Source organism: Populus alba, chromosome 12, assembly GCF_005239225.2.
Source record: "Populus alba chromosome 12, ASM523922v2, whole genome shotgun sequence".
Lineage (NCBI taxonomy): Eukaryota > Viridiplantae > Streptophyta > Magnoliopsida > Malpighiales > Salicaceae > Populus > Populus alba.
Genome location: NC_133295.1, coordinates 8,964,439 through 8,989,492, shown reverse-complemented (window position 1 = coordinate 8,989,492; position 25,054 = coordinate 8,964,439). Strand labels below are relative to the sequence as shown.

Sequence of the window (25,054 nt, the reverse complement as noted above, 5' to 3'; positions counted from 1 at the left end):
TTATAATTTATATTTATATCAACTTGTTAGGGAACCTAATATATCACAAACATAAGAACTATTGCTCATAAATTAAAATGGAATGATTGATCAAGTGTAACTTGATTACAAATAAATTTTAGAAATTAAGGACTAAAATGTAATTAATACAGGGGATTATAATTCTAGTCCTATAAACAATCAAGTAATGACTTGATTGAATAAATTTCTAAACTTAGCCTAAAATAATAAATGTGATATTATTTAAGGGGAAAATTGATATTTTATCATTTATAGGGTTTTTAGGTTTTCCTATAAATAGAAAGACATGTCTCTTATTTCCTAAAGGTAAGTAGAGTGCACAAACACCTAAAACACACACACACACACACACACACACACACACACACACACACACACACACACACACACACACACACAGAGAGAGAGAGAGAGAGAGCTAGCATTCTAAAGTATAGTAATAACTCTCTCCTAAGCCACTTCTCAAATGATTTAAAAGAATTATCATTAAAATTCAGTCATTTAGACAACTTGTAGTATGTAACAATCCAATATTAAAGCAAATATTTAAAACAAAAAAAAAAATCGATAAACTCTAAACAATTCTAGACATGTCTAAAACACAATTCTAGATTTGTCTAACAGAATTTTGAGACTCCTGGAAATTTTTAAATTTACAATTTTCGTTATACATACTGTATAACAAACTGTTTCTTTTTCATGTTTTTAATATATATAGAATGTATGAAATACTTCTGTTTTGTCTGCGTTTTTTGTAAATACAATTTAATTCTAATATTGAAAATATCTTCATGACCAAGCTTCTGCGTGATTACTTCATGATGTTTTAAAATTCTCTTTTTATGTAATATCTTGTAATGCAATAAACCAGCATTTCAATTAGAAAAGTACACATCGAAAATATAACAAACCATTCTATTACATTAATCCAAAGATGTGAATGTCATTAATGAATCTAGGTGGAACTCTCTTGATGCTCTTTAAAGCAAAAGATGTGATAATCACACTGCAAAATCACTTTTTAAACATGGTAACAGCATGTTTAAAAGCCAAGAAAGATTTTTTATTAATCGAGAAAATAATGATGCAATTGGTAGGTGAAGCTAACTTATCTACATTCTGTAACTATATCAAATGAAGAACGTAAATCGGTAAACTAACAATTCTGCAGAAACTGCATTCCTTAGCTGGCTGGCTGGCTGGAAGCTAGATGACCCATCTGCAGTAATCTATAGGATCTGACTAGGAAAGGTTGAGCTCTTCCTGTTACAATCACCTCCCTGATATAATCCAAAAACACTTGTTCACTGTGATGAAGTGCTATTGTTTTCGCCTGCAACCCAGTATTGTTTGACGGTGAACAACACTTTTTCTGACAGGAGCGGTCCGTCCTCATGATCCACCATTTTCGCATTCCATCTCATTCCCCCCACAATTCTCCTCACCTTGATAAGCACATCAACTTTATCACGGAATATGACTGCTCCTTCAGGCCTTAAAATGCGATCCATCTCTAGAAGAATGTCTTCCATATTGCACCTGCAATGGTTGCAACAAAACAAAAATGCAAAGATTCTTAAAATACCATAATTGAAGGTTTACATGCTTCATCAAGAAACGCTAAAGAAGAGCGGGTGAGCGGCAACATTGATTTCGTTTCAAAAATAACTTCCTATCCTTGCAAAATAACGTCCACTTTTGAGAGGGAAGTGGTGTTTAGGCGAGAAGCAATCAAGAGTTTAAAATATACTGATTCGCGCTAGCAATAAACACTGACCCACTTAAGACAGAACGTCCCTTGACCTTGTTGATTCTCTCTGTAGTGGATCAAATAAGTTTGCTGCGATCCTAGTTAGTGAACTAATAACTTGGAAGACAGAAAACAGAGAAGAGAGAGCAAATCCTAGGAAAAATCAACGTATGATACATTTTTACACTTCCAATTGACGCAAGTCATGAAACAAATCCTAGGACTAACATTCGTTATTCTTAAGAAGTTTTTCAGACCAACACTAAAACATAAAATATAAAAATAAAAGAATGGATCCAACTTGTTATTTTATTTTAAATCAGGATTATAAAACAAGGTATCAACAACACATATGGATACCACGAGTACAAGTGATTTAAGACTTCTTGGTATTTTAAAACTTTATTAAAGAATAAGACAAATAATTCAAACCATATAATGAACACTGGGACACAGTTAAATATAATCATTTAAACCCCTATAAATCATTCCCACTCAAGCTGTCATTTGTGCTATCAAGCATTTTAAGCTCTATTCTATTAGAATTGAATAAAAAGTATCAGAAACAAAGACTTACTTGTCTTTATACAAGCTGAAAACACCATTTGCATGAATAAGATCATATGTCCTTGGGTAAGTGGAGAATGCTTCACACCTGATGCAGAAAGAAGAAAGATCATAGGATAAAGTAAGACATTAAAGAACGTAAATGATATAAGAGATCAGTCCAACATAAACAATCTTTTCTCAATAAAAAGAGTTGGAACTCTCAGCAGAAATGTACACATACACAAAACAGTAAAAGAGTTATACCCTTGTTACTTTCTTCCTGTACTCCTATAAATGAAAGTTCGCAAATTAAAAATTTAATAAAAACCAGAATAAGAGTAAACCTTCCCCATACTACAGTAATATTATTGAATAAAAATTAACATATTTAAAATCAGAGCATGATGGTAGTTTTCACATGGCTAGGTAGATAACCATGGTTAGAGCATGGCCAAAATTAGTCAGTAAATGAGTAAACACTCCCACCTATCAACCTCCACCTACAACATTGTCTAAATTCATTTTTCTTGCTTATCAAGAAGAACAAAAGATGTATTAGGTTCTCTAATCCTCTAAGATATCAACCAAGCACAAAAGATACTCACAAGTATATTTTCTTTGGTTTATGGTTCCCTTTTCTCATCTCCACAATTCTTTTCAAGACCAGACAGAAACTCATCAAAAAGCAAAAGTATGAATGACATGGGAATTTTTTTTTCCAATAAATTTGCAATGTATTCATTGGAAAAATGTTGTTAAAATGCTTATATTTGGTTCATAACATCCCATATTAACTAACCTTCAAATTGGTTATATCCTTAACAGCGGGCCACCAAGTTAAGCTTCAAACCCCCAGTAAAAGAGAGCTGAGAGGCTTCTAATTCTAAAAACAGCCAAAATATTTGCTTTAAGAAAACTTATATCAGGGAGAAGAAGATTTGGATGCTTTCCTATCACCCTAGACTCAAGACCGTCCTGTTACAAGAACCCATTGCACCATAGTAGTGCTCTGGATTGGATCATAACCAAATAGTGGAGACCTAAAAATACTGGTGTAGTTAGCACCAGATTGTAGGGACAGAAGCTTCGTTGAGTTGAGGCCAAAAAGAAACGTTGTCAGAAAAATTATGGGGAAAGTGTAGCCGTGATCAACTGAAATTTATGGCTATTCTATCTGCACTACTTTGTAGCAGAAATTCAATCAACAAAATAATGCGGGCAGAGAAAGAAAACCAAAAAAAAAGGGGTGTGGGGGGGGGGGGCATTTTCCAAAACTTACCAATCATGATATATGCCAATCAAGCCACGCTCATATATAACACCCAGAGTGTCTCTTTCATTTATTGTGGGCATAACATTCATAACCCACAATTTTGGAGATTGAAGAGCCGCAGCAAAGCCTCCCATGCCAGCATTCATGTCCATAATGTTGCGATACCTCCCTGAGTCAATGACATTGTTTATCCTCTTATAGGCATTGACATGCTTCTTCCATGTTCGACTGTCCTCTAGGAATGTCTCAACTGACAATCCTGGAATGGAGCCACTAGATATTCTGGAAGGAACAGCATTAAGTCTCTCTGAAAATGGCTGCCATGCTGCACCAGTGACTTCATCTGTCTCAGGATGAGGAGTTACACATGCCTCCATTTTCTTGTACCTAGAAAAATATGAAAAAATACAGTAAACATGGAGCAAAAGTTTTCTACCTCAAATAAATAACTTCAAAGAACTTATCATTCTGAATAATTTGAAATACGCAAGCTACTGAAATCTTTCATCATGGAAACTCATCCTCGTAGCAGCTTGCAACTTAAGTACTGGTAATACTATTGGCATAATTTCAGTCATCAATATCGCAACAGATGGCAATCCACTCAAACAGGACCAAAGAACATAAATAAATAAAATAACAAAGCAGCTTAGGGAACAACAATCACTTGGATCTGCTATATCAGGGAAAAAAAAAAAACTATTTTGAATTTTTCTACCAAAGTTAAGTTTCTTTCTAGCAAATTGTCTAGAGAATAATATTAAACATATATTTGTTGCTAAAAATTCACAAAAACATACCAAACATCATCTGGATTTGTTGATTTACACATAGTTGGTTTAGGATCTTGCTCACGGCAAAAATCATTATTTATTCTTTTCTGCCAGATAGCTATTTCACCAATCTCATGCTTCTTTTCCCAGCAAAGAAGTTTGGCAACATCTTCGATCTTCCTTTGTTCCTCCTCCAGTTCCTCTTTAGGACGCTGCCATGCTTGGTAATTATTTTTCCAGTTAATAGGGGGACCAGAAAGCACCCAATAACCACCAGGTCTAAGAACACGGTCAATTTCCATCATGTACATTCCATCTGAAAAAGGAAGTCCAAACTTGAAGCTCTCAACGACTTGCATTGCAACTATCTAGCCAAATTATATCAAATATCATGAAAATAAAAACATATAAATTATGAAGGCCACAAACGCATTGAAGGTCCATGTCACTAGCCATCCTACACTTTATTATAGCCAGATAGCATAATGTTTTAACTGATCCAATGCTGGCTAAACTCAAAAAAACATTCTGATGGCTAAATTCCAAGATGTCCTGATTTTGCAAGTCATGTCAACAGGGCCAAGGTGGTTCGGCTGGTTCATGCTTCTATATGGTAATTGGAATGCATACAAAAAGATAAATCAACAGCAAGAAACTATTCAGAGCACTTGTCTGCAATGCCTTTCTTAAAAATACTTTTTAGTTTTATACAACAAAGCATAGGTAATTATTCTCACCATTAGCACCCCAAGGGATCAGGCAACGAGAACAGTGGGCCATGTCGAAGGCTCTAGATGGATACGGAAGCTTGATAGTTCCAAGAACACCAATAACAGCAGGAACGCCTCTTTCCAATGCAAATTGAATTTGTGATTCATGAGAGTCCCTTGGTGCAAACGACATAGCTATAACATTCTTTTTGAAAAGGTATGCACCCCAACTTGCAACCTAAGCACCGTCAAAAGCAATGAGCAAAGTGAAATTCGAAAGAGAGTAAAAACCAAAGCTCCATGCTGCAGACTAAGCAAAAATCAGACCATTAAGAAAAACAGTCATTGTTGTTGTGTGTGATGCAGAGAAGAGACTACATGATAGGAAAACAAAGACTACTAGTATAATTTAACTTACCCCACATCCAGTATCTAAAGCAGTTCTAACAATTCCATTATCCATGGGGATAACAGAAGCGAGTTCATTAATATAGGCATCTGCTCCATGAGGAAACTGCGTTCCCCCACCAGGGAACCTAAACACGTTGCCCTCGTACTGAATCCAGTTCTGAACAGCCTTCTCAACGGTCAAGCTCTTATAAGGAGCATTAACAAAGGGTACATAGTCGCGACTCTTGGGCCAAGGAAATGGGTTTGCATATCCTTTTGGTGCTGGAATAAGGCAGGGCAGCTTCTTGCTGTCAGGAGGGCAATGCCGTTCCCTGTAGATCATATTATCTCGGGGAAACGTCATTGCTCTCATTTGATCTTGACAAGGCGTATAATCGATGTACTTGTCTTCACAGGGCTTAAACTCCTTGACTTGTTCTCCATCATCAATCATGCCAGCATCACCACTTTTCTGATAATTAAGATTGTTGAAAACGCTGCAATCTGTCTGTTTGGAGATCTCTAAGGCTATGTTATCACCCTTTCCAAAGCCACTTCGCTGCCAAGCACCCAGGATGTAGAAGAAACCGCATAAACCCGCAATCACAAATATGGAGAGCAAACTGTTATTGCTTTTGCGGTCTCCTGAATTCCCTTTTGTAGCCATAACGCACCTGAGATATGAAGAAATGTTGTCGGAATTAAAATTAAGAAATACAACTGCTTTTTCTTCTCTCCTCTTCTGTTATGATGGCAAGCAAGCAGATAATAACAAGTTTAGTGTTAATCAAAGAGAATTAATTACTCTTGGATAACTAACGACAAACCCTGTTCTTGTTATTCATTAATCGAACACTAATGTAATGATTACACGACAGGACATGTTCTCTTTATGCTGCAAAAAGTCAATTATAAAACAAGGAATCTGCCCTTCATGTTGGAAAAAGTCAAATACTACCAGTATATGAAAAATAAAATCCCAATGAACACGGTTTCTTGATTTCAAGGACCAAATCAAAAGATCCAAAATCTGAACAATGCTTACGGAGGATGATGATGATGTCGTGTAGTTCCACAAATCAGAAGAAAATCACTACTGACGTTTCATTTTCAGATATTTGTTGTGTGAGAGATGCAGAGAAGAGACAGATAGTTTTTACTTTTTACTTTTTATTGGGCGAGGAGGTATATCCACTTATCGTCGTCTACCTAAATGCAAACGTGGAGAGGGACACGAGGATCTCTCTTTTCTTCTCGGCTTCCCTTACGCTTCCTTCATTTCGATTGCTTTTTATTTTTTTATTATTTTTGTGAAATACTTTCACGGTCCCTCTATTCTTGCAAAGTGTTTATACTTACCCCTACAATCCAATCTTATTCACAAACCCTATTCTTTTAGTTTTTTTTTTCTTTATTAATCCAATTTGATTTGCTGTGTCAAAAATAAATTTTTAAAAATAATAAAATATTATTTTAATATATTTTTGAGTAAAAAATATTTTAAAAATCAATAATAATCATATTCTCAAATAAACTTGTTAATTTAAAAGTTGTTAGACAATTTGCGGCTGCATATTAGTGTGCTGAATTCTAGCACTGTAGTTAACATACCTAAAATAATAATAATAATTGAAGTTATGTTACTGCTTTGCATTTTCTTTTTATGTGACTTCCTGAGAGCTTCCCCAGTTGGCTCCCTTCTCAAACCCTCAACTTTGGCCATTAGCCTATTCAATATACTTTTCAACAATAAAATAATTTAAAATAAAGAAAATCTAAATAAATGTTTGGATTGATGGACTCAATCATCAAATCCAGAATAAGTCTTTAAGAAAATATATATTCCATCCCAAACTTTGTAATATCCATAATATAATATAATGGAGTTCATTTTCGGCAGTCAAGTACAACCTCTCTCTCAATATCTACAAAGGACTTCCAAGGTGTTTTTCAAGTCATAATCTACTTAACCAACCCAGCATACTTTTTTCTTTTTTTTATTATTGGATTAAGCAAATAAATTTTTCTATTTCCAATTTTTATCTTCAATGTTCCTCCACAAATAACTGGAAATGAGAAAGATCTTTTGTTAGCCTTGCTGGGTACTTCATTGATGAGAGAAAACGATGATTTTCTTTTTTTTCTTTTTTTTTAAAAAAAGCAGGTTTTGGAAGAGCTGATTCAGTCCTCTGGTGGGCTCTTTCTTTTTTAAAAAAATGGAAGCTTGGGGGTTTCCAGGGCTATCATTGTTGTTTCATGAGCATAAGGCGTTGAGGAGGAGGAAAGTTACACGTAAGACAAGGAGGTAGCGATAAGAACAGTTGCAACAATAGTTATGCCTATTTGGCAGTTGCAAAAGCTACACTAACAAGAAGGAGTATACATCACTAAGTAGTAGTAGTTAGAAGATTGAGATAGCTTGTTTGTGATTGCGGTTATAATTTAAAGTGTTTTTTATTTAGAAATATATTAAAATAATTTTTTTTTTATTATTTTTAAAAAAATAACGATTCAAAAATATATATATATATATATATATATATAAAATAATTTTTAATAAAAAAAGATTGATTTTTTTGAAAATACAGCTTGGCCGACATTTCTATTAGGACCTTAGACAGTGGTTTTTTTTCAATTTTAAAATTGCTATAAACCATTTAGTACTTCAGACTTAACATGGTCGAAAGGCTTAAAAGATTAATTACTTGGTTATTCTAAGAAGAGTTCTTAATGAATGCTCTGCATGTCTTCATCAAGCTTCCTATTATGTTCCTTCAATGGTTTTGCCTTGATGTTTTATGCCATGATCTTTCTTTTGATTGGTGCAGGTCCTCAAGGGTTGTCGGCTTGATTAAGTCTTTCCTTGATAAACAAATGGAGTAATTAAAGATAAAATAAAGGAATAAAAGAAGAAGTTTGGAGATAATGCAACTATATATAAAAAATGGATTTCATTACTTGCCGTCCATGTTCCTTACAATCTTTTTTTTATACAAGAGTTTCCTGCCATTCTTAAATTCTAATAGAATTGTAACTAATTTTTTTAACTCCTAACTACCTAATTAAGAGGTTGGTTGAGGTTCAAAGTATTTTTCGCTTGAAAATATATCAAAATAATATTTTAAAAAAAATAATTTATGATATCAGTACATCAAAACGATTTGAAAATATAAAAAAATTTAATTTTAAGCAAAACAAAATTATTTTTTTTAACAAAAGCCAAATTGTTGCCCTTTCATTTATAAAAAAACAAAAAACAAACAAACAACCATCACCCTAGTTTGACTATTCAACCCTCCAAATTTAAATTATGTAGAATTAAGTTATTAAAAAATATTTAGGATAATATTTTTTATATAACATTCAATTTTTACTCTATTGTGATAAGATTATATCATTCTTTTTTATAATATCAACAAACACTCTTTTTTATACAATCTTTATTTTTTTTTCTTTTAATTTTATTCGTTGTCTTTCATGCACATGATTATTTTTCATATTATATAATCAAATAAATAATGTAACACAATAATTTTGAGATTGTATTCACCAACCACTACCAGAAATTTGCTTAAAACAAACAAAATAATTCTGTCAGTAAATTGCAGTGATAATTACTAATGGACATTATTCCGTCCGTAATTTAGTCGGTATATACCGGGATCATCGTACAATGACATGATCAATTCTACGTCAGAATTGCTGACGAAATCACCAACATAATTAATTCGTCGGTGAGTCCGTTGGCAAAAGTGAATATATCACCACTCTACCAACCCCCTTCTCCCCTATTTCTCCTTCTTCTTTCCCATCCTAACTTTCCCCTTCCAAACTACAAACAACCACCCCTCCAAAAAAAAATCCCCTTCTTCTCAACACAAGTCATATTTCTTTAAGTTTTGTGGTCACAACATCCGTGTTTTGATTTATTGTGGATTTTATTATTTTTTTGTAAGTAAATATATCTTTTTTAATTTTAACATTTAAATATCAATTTTATTGTTTTTTAAGTATATGTATTTTTTTTATTATATGTACATGTTTTATTGATTAAGGAATACCAAATTATTGGTTTTTGAATGTGAACATTGAAATCAATTGACAACTAAGATGGATGTGTGGAAGTAATAAGTACTTAAATGAGAGTATAGGAATGTTGGTTTCAATATGAAAATGTTGAAACAATTATTTGAGTTATGAATTTTATGAGATTTATTTAGGGTTGGGTAAATCTATGTAAAGATAAATTTGGATGATTATAAAGAATGAACTAAATATTGTCTAGATGAAAAGTTATTATTTTATTTAAGTGTTAAATAAGATATTAACTTAGTAAATATTATTGATTTTGTTACAAATAACTTACAAGCTTGACATGAGTAATTATTAGTTGTTGTTTTTGTTTAGATTAATAAATCATGAATTATCAATTGTAATATCAAACTTGTGGATTATAATTTTAGATATTCTATTTTGAAAAGTAATTTACATATCCTCATATTAAACTAACAATTATCATTCATTAATTGAGGTGATATAATGTATTTGTTGTTTAAAACCTAATAACGCTAAGGTCTTGCATGAATATTTTATTTGTCATTGTACTTTGAGTAGTAACTATATATATGTACTTAATCAAGTGTTTGTTGATGTGGAGTTATTGTAAATGTTTTGATGTTTTAATTAATATGATGAATGTGAAATTAATAAATGCTTTAGTGACATGAATTGATGAGAATGAATTATAGAATTATTGATATGATGAGATGAGATCCAAAATGATTGGATCAAAAGTGGGGTGATGAGTTATGATGGTGATTACCTCCACATATACAAAATAGTAGCTCTCATTATTAGTAGGAAAAGAGAAAGGAACAATTATAGATTCTCATTTCAAGGGCTGAAGAATTTCAAAAAAGAGTCATACATTTATTGGACATAAGGTTTCCAGTTTAGGAAAGAAACTTGTGGATAAAGCTAAGCATTTTGTCCTTTGTTTATGTAAGAAAAAATATATTTTGTTTTAAGTATGAGAATGTTTGTTCTTGTAGTGTTTGGATGCTAAAATAAAATGAGATGAGATGGTGTGTAAGTACTTAATTTTAAGGTAACGATTAAGTCTTGTTTTTATTTTTTTGCTTGAATATGGATTGACCATTGAACATTTAGTACTTAGAAAAATAAAAAAAATTTGGGCAAGTTCATTAAAAATGGTTGATTTAATCTTTATAGCATGGAACTTTCTTTTGGATTTGTTTATAGATCAAGCTTTCAAGACCTTTTTATTTTTTAAAAAGTAAACTTGGACTATTTTGCTAAGCCCATTAGCTCTTTTTAGACAAGGCTTGTACTCATTTTTGCTTAAGCCCATTCAATTTACATGGATGAGGCCTACCCATATTGGTTTTGGACAAATGGGATGAGTCTTTTAAGGTTTATGTGTGTATTTTTAAAGCTAAAATCTGTCAATGAAAAAAAATACATTTTTTATATCCTTAAAGGGTGTTAGGCCAACACATTTTTAAGACAAATTTTAAGTCTGTTTTTTTTAGCTAAAGACGTGTTTAGCATAAACACGTCCTATCCTATTTTTTTCACATCCATTATTTTTTAATTTTTTTCATATGTGTTTTGCCAAACACACCAGTTTAATTTTAATTGTTTTTTAAGGATCATTGTGCAATTAATTTTGGATCTCTCACATCTTTTTATCCTTTCATATTTAATATTTGGGATTGTAAACTTATATTTAACGTGTTTTCCAGTATTAAATAACCAATTTTAAAAATAGAAAAAAGAAAAAAATTCTTTTTTTTCCAAAAAAAAAAAATAGATTTATGTTTTAAATTGCAAATATCCAAGTTTCTTTAAAAAAAAAATTATATTTTCATTTTTCATGCAAAAAAAATACAAAAAAATATTGCATGATTTAGCATATCAAAAAAATTAAAAAAAGATATAGTTTTATATTTTGCATACATTGTGGATTTAATAACAAGTTTATTAAGCTATGGAGACTTGGTCTAAATTTCAAAAAATTAAAAAAAAAAAATAATTTTTTATTTTTTATACAAATTATTATGAACTTCCAAGTAAGAAATATTTTTTATATTTAAAAAAAAACAAAAAAAAATATATTGGTTATATAATGGCTAGACATGATTGTAAAGCCATGGTCCACTCTACTCAGGTGAACCCATTGTAACTAATAGACACACTAATGGTTAGGAGAATATAACAAAACCTTAGTAATAATCAAACAAACAAGCAATGCAGTTTACTTTAAGTAGAGTGTGCTAGAGAAGATATTGTCCGCCCTATACATAATTAGTTCTGTTATTTAGATTTTGAAGACCATTTAGGGTTTCTAATAACCAAATTACTAAGTGAAAACTCTAAATTTCTTTTTAAATTATAAAAGGATAGGAATTTCTTGTTCTTTTCATGTCACCAAAAAATTTCGATCTAGAAGGACAATCATCATGTGCACACGTGCAACAATAATCATGGTATTCTTAAAATGGATCATAAATAGTATTGATCGGTTTTAAGCTACAGAAAAGAAACAAAATGAGTATGCCTCCATCTCCTAAGGATAGCTTAACAATAAGTTATATGTTTATCTAGACATTATGAAAAGGTTGGTTAACCTAGTTATTTTCCATAAAAAGCTCCCATCATAAACTCAAGCTCGATCACAGTAGATAATACTTGAGTTGCATGAGCTTCAGGATCACAGTCCCTTGGGCGCAACATCCCTCTTTCTTCTAATTTTAAAAAATGAAACCAAGAGTATGTATAGCTCAAAACTTAACTCTTGTGTAAAGTGTTGATGCGTGTAATGGCCACATTCTATATCCAAGCTTGCAATTAAATAAAATGCACAAATTAAATTGTAAACTAGTAATGACATAAAAAATGCATAAAAATATTCCAAAAAACATGAAAATATCATAAACTTAACCCCTTAGTCCCTGTTAGAGTTGTATATTATCGCACCAGATGTTTAAATGATCACGAAAAAAATAATTCATAGAAATAAAGTCATTGATCAAATTTCTTAAAGGTGAAATTAAGAAAACTTAACACTAGTTCTGAGAATTATGGCCAAGAGGATTGCTTAAACAACTAAAAAAAGACCATGGTCACCTAGTATACCCTTGATATTGTTAGCATGTAGTTCTAACCTAAGATAATTTAGTATGCAAAACCATATTAAATATCCACTTTTCTATCCTAATTTGCATGTATATTATTGAGTTTTTATAATTAAAACCTAAATGAGGTGATTTGGAGATTGACAAAAATCTCAATCTCTTATCTAAATTAACTTTTAACCATTAAATCCCAATAAAAAATAAAAAATAAAAAAGCTTAGGCTTAAAGCTCATTAACAAATTAATGACCCTTACCACACCCCGATTGCCCTTTAAAAAGTTCCTAAACTAAAACAAACCTATAAACCATAAAAATAAAATGCAAGTTCAAAATCTAATTATAAAATGTCTACAATAATAAAAACATGGATATTTAACTCATATTCACCTACAACATCATCAAGTATATTATGAAAATAAAGTTAAGCCCAAAACCCAATTTTATTTTTTTAAAAAAAAACCACAAAACTATTTTTTTTCCTAAAAGAATCCGCAAGGAGAAATTCAGCAAGAACACCAAAATTACTAATAAAATAAAAATAGAAAAAGAAAGAATATAATAATAATACTCTCAAAAGTTCAGGAGAACTACTCAATCATTGAAACACCATTGATCTCATATGATAGATCTCTAAGATAGACACAAATCAACACATAGCACTGCAAATTATGATCGATTAACATGCAAAACATCACACAATACCGTTTCTAGATAACCATGTGGCCGTCAAAATGAAAATAAATTATGAAAGCAAATAACCCCATCCAGGTATTTTATAGATTTGACAAAAAGAGTCTGGAGAGAAATTAGAGTTCTAATTGAAAAAATAAAGAGAGTTAATTGATATGATTGAGGAATGACTACTTAAATTGAGATTATTATTATATTTGTCTTTAACTTCAAGGGCTCAATTGAGACATGATGTATGTCACGATATCAATTCCTACAGTTTATGGACGTAGATACATGGAGGGGAAGACAAAAGCTTTGGGGAAAATTAAGAAACCCCCCAAATCTTAGGAGCAAATTAAAAATTTGTACTTGTCACAAATAAAAAAAAAATCTAACATCCAAAAATCCGCAGCAATAAACGGAACTTTACGTTTGCATCAATTATAGAAGAAAAGGTATGTCACCACTAAATAGTAATGGCATCCAAAACCTGAACGGCGATTCTAATGTCGATCCATGAACAGTCATTCGCCATCTTGCTAGCATGCACTCCGGCTCATGGCTCAACTGTGAACCTTACCAAGATTTCCAATGGAAGATGTTTCTGGCCGGTTGTCAAACATGACATATTTCAATTCATTGCTGTCATGCTGCACTCTACCAGTTATCTCCATGCACAAACCTTTGGAAAGGCCGCCCTTGTTTGATTGCTTGCCCTTAGCAGGCTTTCTACTAGGTCCTGGATCCAAAAAAACAGGTTGTACTCGAAGACTTGGGTTTGGTTTAATTCGGTTCACTTCCCTGTCTCCTTCATCTAGTGGCCGAAGTATTCTGTTCTCAGACTTGAGTTCTTCAACATCATCTTGATTCAAGAGGACCTGCACAGCATTGCAAGTTATGGGGGGGGCAACACATATCAACAGGCAAAGCATTGCCCACATAGAACTCGCAAATAAAATCCACGAGGCAAAGACCAATACAGAAGAAGTGGAAAAACCAGTCATTAAACTCATGAACAGAGGATCCGTAACTTTAAAGATGGGAGCAATGTACACCACAGAAAAGCTGGGTTTTCTTTTCTGAACTTCAACACAAAATCTACTCTCACATTCATTTTATTTTTCTTCTTTGTTACATTATTCAAGCAAAAGGTCACGTGCAACAACAAGGTTTGCATGCAGGCGTGCATGTGTGCTTAGTGTTATTGATTGGCAGTTACATTGTTCAAAGTCATGAATATAAATCCTAGAAACCCCAACTCAACACATTACCCATTAAAACCGTGATGAAAAGGAAAAGTCTGTAATAACTATCCAGATACAGTTTTATTTCAAATGACTGACAAAGGTGAGGATGCAGGAGCTTGGGCAGCGTCAAAATTACAGTCAAAGCTTTTAAAAAATGAGCTTGGGATGTCAAAAGCAGGAACAGTCATAATTGCGCCACTATTTAAAATTTGAAGCAGAAAGCTTCCTGCAACAACAAGGATTTTTTACAGGAATGGAAAAACGAGAATTATTTGAAATGACACAAAAAAAGCCTGGTTGCTAAAAATTCGATACCTTGCGTCCAACCAAATCAAAAGTCACAACCACTTTACTTTTCTTGGCCAGTTCTGCTTCTTCTGTTTCCTCTTGTTTCTTCCTCAAGAGTTGCTTCTCCTGTAAACAGAATTTTTTTAAAAAAAAAGAAAAAGGAGAGAGCTCAACTCCTTGTAGGCAGATGCAACAGAGAGAATGCAACCAGTATGTTGCATATTGCAATAACTTGAATACCTCATTTGATAGCCAGCTGTTCCCTTCTATCTCATAGTAATCACTTTGGTCGTCAATAACAGTTGTACGTGCTGCAGAATTTCGATCATACTCCACAAGCCTTTTAGCATAAGCCTCAGCTGCAAATTCAGCATCTGATGTAGGAGCCATGCTTTCTTCAAGACCAGCATACGTACTTCCTTCCTTTAACACCAGGGCACCGCAGAAACTGCAAGGCCCCTCTCCTTCTTGTTCGCAGACAATCTTGCCACAGGATAAGCAATTACTCACCAGTCTATGCTGACGGGCTTGACACGGGCATGGCTTCCCTTGCTGGAAGACAAATGACCCTTTGGCAGCCTCTGCAAGTGAAACGACTTTTCCAGCTTTCTTCTTCCTAGACTTACCTTGGATTCCTTTTTGCCTCGACTCACTGGCCTCAGCTGGACCCCTATTTCCTGTATGTCTGGAAACAGTATTTGTTTTTGGCTCTGCCTGTCCCTGATCACTGGAAACTACATCTTTAGATGTTCTAGCTTGTTGCTTGCCTCCAGAGACAACATAGTTTTCTGTTAGTGGTTTGATGTATGGCTGAAGTTTTGAAGATTGAGCAGCTGGTGCGCTACTGACAAGAGTTGACTGACCTCTACGCTGTAAATACTCCTCAATCACACCTTTGCTGGCTTCCTGCCCGATAATATTCTGCAAACAGAGACAAACCAGAAATGTAAACAGCCAAAAGGTACTGCGAAACAACAGTCGTTTAGCGGTCCAACACACAAAGAAGCGAGTATACAGCCGATGTAGTCACTTGACATGCAGTCTTTGAACCATAATACCAACAAGTGGGGAAATCTTTTTAACATTCTGCACAGATATGACTACCATTGCGATTCTTAGTAAATAGTTTTTAAGAAAATAAGCATTTCAATTTCAGTAAAATGATAAGCACAAACAGAAGAGATCACATCTAGCTTTTGACGTTAAGGGTATCGCTTTCCCTAGCTAGTCGGGTCTTAAGCAGGCTGACTGTCCACACCTAGATTGGTAAATTATCTTATACGCCTCACATTCCTAGAAAGATAAGAACAAAAACACGAACAGATGACGGAAGGCGTGGTGATAAAAGAGATCGATTACAAGTAAGACTAAGCGGTTCAAATATACAACCCAAAAAGACAATTCCAAGATCTTGAGAAGAAAGTAAAAGATAAAAGGGAATTACAAGGAGATACTCTTTGGCGTCGAGAGGTTGAGCGAGTTCGCAATAGGAGACTAACCCAGATATTATATCCCTATCCAAATCCAAACCCAAATCTACCAGAGTTTTCTCCAACCACTTCCCTGCCGATTCCATGACCACTGCCATGGTTATTCTCCCTTCGTTCCCTGTTTCTAATCACTCCCGATCCTGATGGGCTTCTTTTTCTTCCTCCTCCTTTCCTCAACCTAGAAAAGTAAAAAATAGATGAAATTGCCCCTGGGATTCCTCAATGTTTCATATCTTCCCTTACAGTTCAAACATCCCGATTGTTACCACTATAGTTTTCAAGAAGTTGCAATCCTATCCTTTTTATGACAAGGCAACTGTTACAAATCTGTCCTTTTCAATCTTTTTTATTATTATTTTTATTAAAGTGGGTGTCCGAATCAGCTTGCGTACATCTTGACTAATCCTAAAAATTCTGAAATTAATAACTATATAAACCTCCAATAACTCTAAAATTTGTGAATTTCATACTGAATTCTTTTTAATTTTAATTGAATTAAATAAATATTATTAATTTATTCTTAAATATTTCAGGATATTTTACATCGGGTTCTTCTATTAATAATATCCATTAACGTTTTAGTCAATATTGTTTGAAATAACATAGTTTTATTGCATAAACTATGAACATCAGACAAAAAAAAAATATAATTTTAAAATAGCTTGATTGTCACCACTTATCTCTTTCAAGAATTATTAAAGGTTATTTGTTTTATCTATTTTCACAATGAAATGTCGCTACTGCTTTCAAAGTACATAAACTACTGAAAAAATAAGACTTTTGTTTCCTATTATTGCAAAACATAAGGACAAAAAAATATTCAATTAAGGATTTATTTGTAATAAAAAATAAAATATAGGGATGGAAGTAATTTTTAAGAAATTTAAAGGACTAAGACGTACATCAATGAAATATTCTAAAATATGGCCAACTAACATGTGTCATTAGTTAATGCTGTTGGTGATTGCATCATGAAGATATTAATGATGATAAAAATGTAATGCATAAGAATAATGTTAAGATAAAATAAAATAGGATATGAATTTTTTCAATACATGAGAGGAGTACATGGATGAGCAACAGCATTAACGCATTTTAATTTTATCAATTGATTTGTGGCTTTTTTTTTCACAATTTAGGAGAATAAATTCATGGAATTCGTACTTGATTTTTTTTTCTTTTTAATTTCTTGAGAGTTTAAAATGTATCTAGGTTGATGGGTTTTGATCATTGTGTATATAATATGATAGGGTGATATTAAATCCAAATTATCTTGATTTTGTCAGATTTATTTAATTTCATTTTATATGATACTTATACTTTTATATTTATTTGAATTGATAATTTAACTTAAGTTTAAAGTCTCAATTTTTTTTTTATTTGTAATTTTTTTTAGTAGGCTTAAATCTTATCTTTATCCTTCTAGATTCCAATCTTATGCTACAATATCATTTTAGGTGAGAGATGCGCATTTGTTTTAATCTTTAAAATATGTATTCTATAATTGATTGGATGAAACCTAATAGATAACTTATAAGATAGAAAAGTGGACTCCAAATTAGACTTGAATAAGAAATTCATTTATAATAATGTTTCTATTAAAATAAACATCCATGCATCATCCAAGAAAGAATAGTTATTTGTTCACAAAACACAAACACATAAAAGAAAATGACATAATAGATCATTAGGATAGCTGACCAAAAATTTCAAATGCTAAGAAAAAGTGATTAACAATATGAGTTTGAATTCGCATAAATAACCAAAAAGCTTAAAAGTCCTTAATATATTAGTTACAGTTGATTAGTTAGGATTAATTTGATTATCAATAAAGAGAAGTTTAGATTATACATGTAAATTCCTTATTTAATATGGATATGATTATAATTGGATGTTTAGATAAAACTCAAAACTTGTACCAATATATATAAATCATCTAATTACTCGAAAATGCTTGTCAACCTATATATGCAAAAAAAAAAATTACAATTTTGTTCAATCTATCTTTTTTATTATGACTATCATTTATTTTCTTTTACCCATATTCTTTTACCTTTCTATCTTATTTCATTTAATGACAAGCAAAATTGAGAACATGCAAAAGAATAAAAAGATAAAATTCACATTTCTTAAGATTTAGAATCTTAAGAAACCCACACTCTACTTGGTTTGGGGGGAATGCTATATGTCTTCGCATGAGATTAAATTCCTAACTATAGTTTCTCTTTAATGAAGAGTATATAACATGATTAATAAGGTAATTAATGATTGGTTAGCTAATTAGTTCATAATTATTCTTATAATTATTTATCAAATCAATAAATTGGCATGTCCAATGGGACTATATTTAATGTTTGCTTCATTAATCAATAATCATGCCATGAAAAAATAGATTAAATTATTGTCACAATACTTGACAATCATTAAGTATAAACAAAAAATAGAGGTTAATCATTTTGCACTAAATATCATGATAATTAATCATGATTATACATTTACATGGAATGACTAATATTAGATGTTCCATGAGATGTTTCTTTATTGTATAATTCTCCACATGCATATGTTCCCACCTCTTTCAACATCATTATCACTATCACCCTCTAGGGGATGATTTAATTTTTTTTCCCTCCACCATAACCCCATGCATTTTCTTTTTGAGACACAATGGTGTTATTAGGTGGTTATAACCCATTGTGACAAGTTATAGTCATATAGCATTGGATCCTCTTAAAAGAACATCTTTATATTAGCTATTAAGTTTATCTAATATTGATATAAGGCTTATCCATATAAAGATGAAAAACCTAATACATACAACCTACCATAATAAAATAAAGGAAGGAAGCTAAAGTAGTTTGTAAATAGTGTAATAGATCACACTAGAAGAATCTTAATCAACTAAGAAAGTTGAAGGATAAGTTGATTAATTTGTTCAAGAGTCATGATCGACCAAAAAAGGATAATGTACCATAAGGTTTGAATATATACAAAGAACCAAAAAGCTTAATTTTATTCAGAGTAGGATCCTTAGTACAATAATTAAGTAAAACCATAAAATTATATTAAATTTTAAATGATATTGATAGAGGAGGAATTTAGTTTGTATTAGAATTTAATAAAGTCTTCGTATCTACTATAAATATTTGTATGAGATTAGACTTAAGTATTTAGATATAATTGAAACTTTGTACCAATATATAAAGGGTCATACAATTAATATGAAAGATGACTAACTCCATACATATAATTTCAATACAAATTTATCTTTCATTTAGTTTTTATTATTTTTCTTCATAACTTTATTGACTTTCTTTTTTAATTATTGCACTTTATAATTACTATAATTCATTTCTATTTTTCTTCTTGCTCATTTTCTTGTGTGGTGTTAATCGAGATATATTTTTTTTTATTAAGATTTGAAATATTAGTATTTCACATTCTAATTGATTTTACAAAGATGCAACTTGCGTTCTCTCAAACTTAAGTTCTTATTAAATATGTCATGACCCAATTTTTGATTTTTCAAAAAAAAAAACAAAAAACACAAGAATATGAATAAACAATAATAATTTAAGAATTGGGTTAAGACAACACAAATTAAAAGTTTATAGATGAATTATAAATTTGGGAGTCAATTTGGTCAAACATTGAAAGAATTGATAAGTTTGGAGACTTAATTAAACTTTGATTTAATTAATTAATGCAAACAAGGGCTTAATTGAAGAAATAACAAAGTTTGGGGTTGATTTGAGTCAAAATTATAAGAAATTAAAGTCCAAAGACCAAAGTGAATTTTCAATGATACTATAGGGGGCTTAATGATTTTTCCAGGGGTACTTTTGAAAGAATAAAAAGTTGAAGAGTTAATTAAGAATTGAATTGAATAATTCAGAAAATAAGGACCATTTTGTAAATGGAGCTGAAATGCAGGGGTCCAATTGCAATTGATCCAGGGGCAAAATTGAAAATAGCCATTTTTATGCAAGCAAGCGGCGCCGTTTTGGAATCACTGTTCATCGTCATCTTTCTTCATCCAAGGATGACCGATTCAGTAGGAAAATCCAGGGAAATGCGTGAAAGACAGTTACCCACGACTCTTACATCAGCTACCCATTATCCTCCACGATACCATTTCCAAAGGCCACGATGTCGTGACCAACAGTCCTGCAATGGCAAGACTGTTAGTCCCCTGTTTTTCCTCAAACAGGGACGAACGTGCTTCAACACGAACAGAAGGCTTTCTCTGGCTTTATAAAATCCAGAGAAAGGCCAGATGGAAGGGGGTGGGGGGGCAGATAATATAGGAGAAAAAGCAGAAACCGGGATGAAGACCAGAGAAAGACTAGAACGAACACAGAGGAACAAAACACAGACACAAACGGGAGGGCTTGGAAGCTGAGAAAAGTCATAAGAAAACGTAAAAAACCAGTGAGGGACAGAAGACAGAAAGAAAGGCTACGAAACTAAGAACCACACAAAGGCAGAGAACACAGGAGAGATACAAACAGAGACTAACAAAAGAGAAGACAAATACAGAATTTTAGAGAGAGAGAACCCAGAGAGAAAATAAACCAAGACCAGGAGAGAAAGCAAAGGAGAACAGAAGGAAAGAACGTTGCCTAACCAGTGCACTAATCACCCGCAGCTTCGTCTTCGTCGTCAAGCACACCAAACCAGGTAAGTACATCTTTTCCCATTCTGCAATTTAATTCATTGGACATTGTAGCTTTGAATTATAAATTTATAATTAACCCTTTACTGTAACGCACGTGTCATGCGTGCTGTTGTTTTGGCCAACCAGGTCATTAGTTTGGGCTACTTACCAGACTGAGCTAAATCTAGCCAAAACAAAAACAAAAAATAAAGTTGATGTCGAGCTGGGCTTGGACCACACTCTTATGCCTTATTCTTTTTATTCCATCTTTTTTTTATTTTGATATCTAGCTAAATCTATCAGAATTTTTTTTAAAAAAAATATGGATCTTTTTAAATTTATTTGTAAGCCCCTAATGTTTTTCTTAGGTATTTCACTATATAATTAATCTGTGAATTTTTACCGTGAAATGCAAATCCAATTTAAGATACATTTTTTTCTTTTAAAAAATAATAAAAAAATATATGTATTCATTGATTTTAATTCATTTTGCTAATTTAGTCATTGATGTTAGAGTCAAGAATACCATGCTTTTTTTTGCTACGTAATATTTACCAACGCTAGAGTTGAAAATATCCATAGTTAAATATTCATTATTGTCAAGGTCAAGAATATTATAAGCAGACTATTGAGAGCATAATTCAACAAATCCTTGGAAATTTAAGACAAAATCAGCAATGCAGCCTACCTCAAATAAAACGCTTTAGGGGTAATAATATATTTCTTTTTACGTAACTTGTCTTGTACCATATAATATATATTGACCAGTTATGGTTTCTAGTAATCATAATATTAGGTGATGACTCTTTAAACAAAACATTTCCTCTAAGAACAAGATGCTAGAAATTTATTCTTTTCTCTTGAAAATCTAATTTTTAAAGGCCACTACGAAGTTAGATACAAAAAAATAATTTCTTCTTATTGGAATGTAGAAATGATTAACTAATAGTATAAGTACTTAAAATATTATCTAAAAAATAAAAAGATTAGCATGCTAAAGGGGATCAAATTTAACATTATTCATGCTAACAAACACCAAAGTGCCAATAATTATGCCTTTAAAGAAAAACATAGGTAAACTCATCATATTTGTATTAGACAAATAATTAGTACAAGCAATGAATAGATGTCAGCTTTTTAGTCATAAGAGTCTAAAAATTTATCATCTCCTTAAGTTTTAGTACATTAAACAATATTAAACATTCTTATATATAGATCTTTTTATTCTAATACACCCTTACAACATAGAAATGTGTTTAGACACACCTCTAGTATGCATATACTATCCTTTATATTTTTATCGATTGTAATGACATCACCACCACCAATTATAGATGGATATATGAGTATATTTACGCCTTATACACAACCATATGTATATCTTTTATATGGATTTAACGGTATCTTACAATGGTCACAACTAACTATAACATATCAGTTGTAAAATCTCGGTAAAAAGTATTATTGTGTTAGTATAATGTTAGAAAATTTATCCCAATAATAATGGAATAAAATAAATATATACGTATTAAATTACCTAAAATGAAGTTTTACGGACTAAAACTTTGAGGTAAGATAAATTGTGAATATTTCATTGAAACAAGATACTTGGGTAAACGAAAAACTTCCTAAATTATAACATAATAGCAATATGATAAATAATGATTAATTGGATAAATAACTTTCTTGGCTTCCCTTGGAAGCCAAGATTAGCTAGCTATTGAGGGAAGAAAGAAAAGCAAAACTTCATGATTTCTTTTTATTTTTCTTTATTAAAACACTTAAGAAATGAAGATTAAAGTGTTTAGAGATTAAATTAAAAGATTTCAAGTTTTGGGAAGGGTTATAAACTTGTAAATAAAGGTGCTAGAAGTTAAAAAGAGAAGTGAAGAAAACTTGGATTTCTCATCAATTTCATTTTGATTTCTTGTGATTAAGAGGTAAAGATCACTTTCACCGTGATTGATTTTACTTTGGTATGTTTTGAAGCTTAAAAAGAATATGCATGTTATGGAAAGTTGAATTGAAATGTTTAAATTTGTAATACTTGTTAAGAATCATGTTTTTGGGCATGAATTAGGAATGGGTAATGAATGAATTGTAGAAAAATTTATACAGAAATTATGTTCCCTTTTGAATGGGCAATTTGACCAAATTAATGTAAATAATTCTGAAATTTTGTTCAATTTGACATGAAATTTGTCATAGCTTAACCCAACCTACCAAATATTGTCCGCTTTGGGCCTTACTGTCCTCACGGATTTATTTTTGGTGACCACACATGACCCCAAAACACGTTTAACAAGTCAACAACCAACACTACTAATAAGATCAGCTATCAAATCCTTACCCGTCGATGTAGGATATTACAATGCACTCCTTTTAAGGAGTCCGACAACCTCGTCGACACTGTAAATCTTGAGAAAATAAGGTTGCATAAATTGCAAACTAACTAAATGGAAATAAAGCGAAGAAATTCATGCATAAGTTAAATAAAAAAAATGGGAATTCAGAATTTTTGGGATATAAATTTTCGGGCGAAATATTTCGAGACATTATAAATTAACCTGGGAATGTTAAGGATTTGATTAAATTGAGAAAAAAAAAGTTAAACTAAAAGTTCTGAGGTGGAGTTATATCTAAAAAAAGATGCGGGGACAAAAATAATACACTTAAAGGAAATGGGGTCTAAGTGCAAATAATAGAAATTATAGAGTATAAATACTCATTTCCTCACTAAAAATCTAGACCAACCACAAGAAAAGAAAAGAGTGAGTTTTTGTATTTCATTCTTGTAAATCAAGAGAGAAACACCAAAATTTCAAGAACCCATCCACGATTAATGGTTTATAGGTAGAATAAACACTTGGGGGGAAGGAATTAACAAGAAAATTTTGATTAAAAGAGGGAGGGGAGTGCCGGCTATTCATAGAAAAAAAAAGGGAGTAAAAAATCTTCGACTAGTTGAAGATCGAAACCTTGATTTTTACCGAGTAAGATGTTCTAAATATGATCTTATAATTCATTTGAAATTCGATTATGAATTAATGCCTTGATGTTGAATTATAGATTAGGGTTCTTAAATTTGAATTGGAAAAAAAGTATTAGTTATTAAAATTAAGTTAATTTATGTGTGATATGTGATTGGTGGCGTGAAACCATGATAATTTACCTAGAAAATATAGTTTGTGAATGTTATATATGAATGGAAAGGGGTGATGAATTTGGAAAAATTTGTCTCTTAACTTTTGGTGAGATTTTAGGTAGAAGTGTAAGAGAATTAAGATTATGTTTCTTTATAGAAATTGTAGTTTTGGATGTTGGCTAACTAAGAAAATTGGTCTTGTTCAATTTGGAGTTGTAGAACTCAAGTTATGGGTCACTAACCGAGACTGGGTCATGACTGACTTTGTAGGGCAGTAGGACTGATTAGTTGATGAGCAATTTTGACTATTTTAGGGACAAAAATAGGGTCTCCTTTCTTAGAGGACTTGTAGCTCCATGTCTTAGCTTTCCAACGCGACCAACTTCGCTTGAAATGAAGTCCTAGAACTCTAGATATAGTCAAACATCGGAGTAGAGGTTGGAATGCAACCTCTGCATACAGTAACACTTGAAAAAAGTAACGGTTCAAGAGAGTAACGGTTCATAGTTTAAAAGAGTAATAGTTCAAAACAATAATAGTTCAAGATTTAAACAATAATAGTCCAAATATAAAGAAAGGAATGATTGAAAGAAAGACATATTGGTTGTTGATATGATCATTATAAAATGTATTCTTGAATGAGGAAAATTTATGAGATGAGCCTATGATTGCAAGAGGGACCATCGATGTGGTGCAATAGCATTAGCAGGGGAGCACGAGTAGAACTTCTACTGCAGGTAGGTGATCCGCACCTATACTTTCTAGTTAAATTTCATGATTTAATATGTTATTGATGTGAAATGTGAATTACCGAATGTTGGATATTATGGAAATGAGAAAATTTTGCGTAATGATGTTGATATTTTGAATAGTATTCAAGGTGAAAGGATGTTATGTGAATTGCCAAGTGATGGAATTATTGTTGTCAAAG

General features: G+C 31.8%; 2 protein-coding genes across 4 annotated transcripts; both read right to left on the bottom strand.

The window, feature by feature from the left end:
• Positions 1 to 723: 723 nt before the first annotated feature.
• On the bottom strand, positions 724 to 6,674 carry LOC118028998 (probable methyltransferase PMT2). Of its 3 annotated transcripts, none has more exons than XM_073412837.1 (7): positions 6,425 to 6,674; positions 5,495 to 6,140; positions 5,104 to 5,314; positions 4,394 to 4,682; positions 3,600 to 3,980; positions 2,349 to 2,426; positions 724 to 1,560 (listed from the first exon to the last, which is right to left on the bottom strand). In XM_073412837.1, the coding sequence occupies exons 2-7, from the start codon at positions 6,131 to 6,133 to the stop codon at positions 1,326 to 1,328; spliced, it is 1,833 nt and encodes a 610-aa protein (XP_073268938.1). In that variant the 5' UTR covers positions 6,134 to 6,140; positions 6,425 to 6,674; the 3' UTR covers positions 724 to 1,325. The 3 variants fall into 3 exon arrangements, with proteins under 3 accessions (XP_073268938.1, XP_034888647.1, XP_034888648.1); XM_035032756.2 differs by having other exon boundaries at positions 6,512 to 6,673; XM_035032757.2 differs by lacking the exon at positions 6,425 to 6,674 and adding an exon at positions 6,272 to 6,418.
• Positions 6,675 to 13,481: 6,807 nt separating this feature from the next.
• On the bottom strand, positions 13,482 to 16,574 carry LOC118029000 (uncharacterized). Its single transcript, XM_035032758.2, has 4 exons — positions 16,276 to 16,574; positions 15,072 to 15,752; positions 14,859 to 14,957; positions 13,482 to 14,174 (listed from the first exon to the last, which is right to left on the bottom strand). Exons 1-4 carry the CDS (start codon positions 16,417 to 16,419, stop codon positions 13,860 to 13,862), a joined length of 1,239 nt encoding a protein of 412 aa, XP_034888649.1. The 5' UTR covers positions 16,420 to 16,574; the 3' UTR covers positions 13,482 to 13,859.
• Positions 16,575 to 25,054: the final 8,480 nt, after the last annotated feature.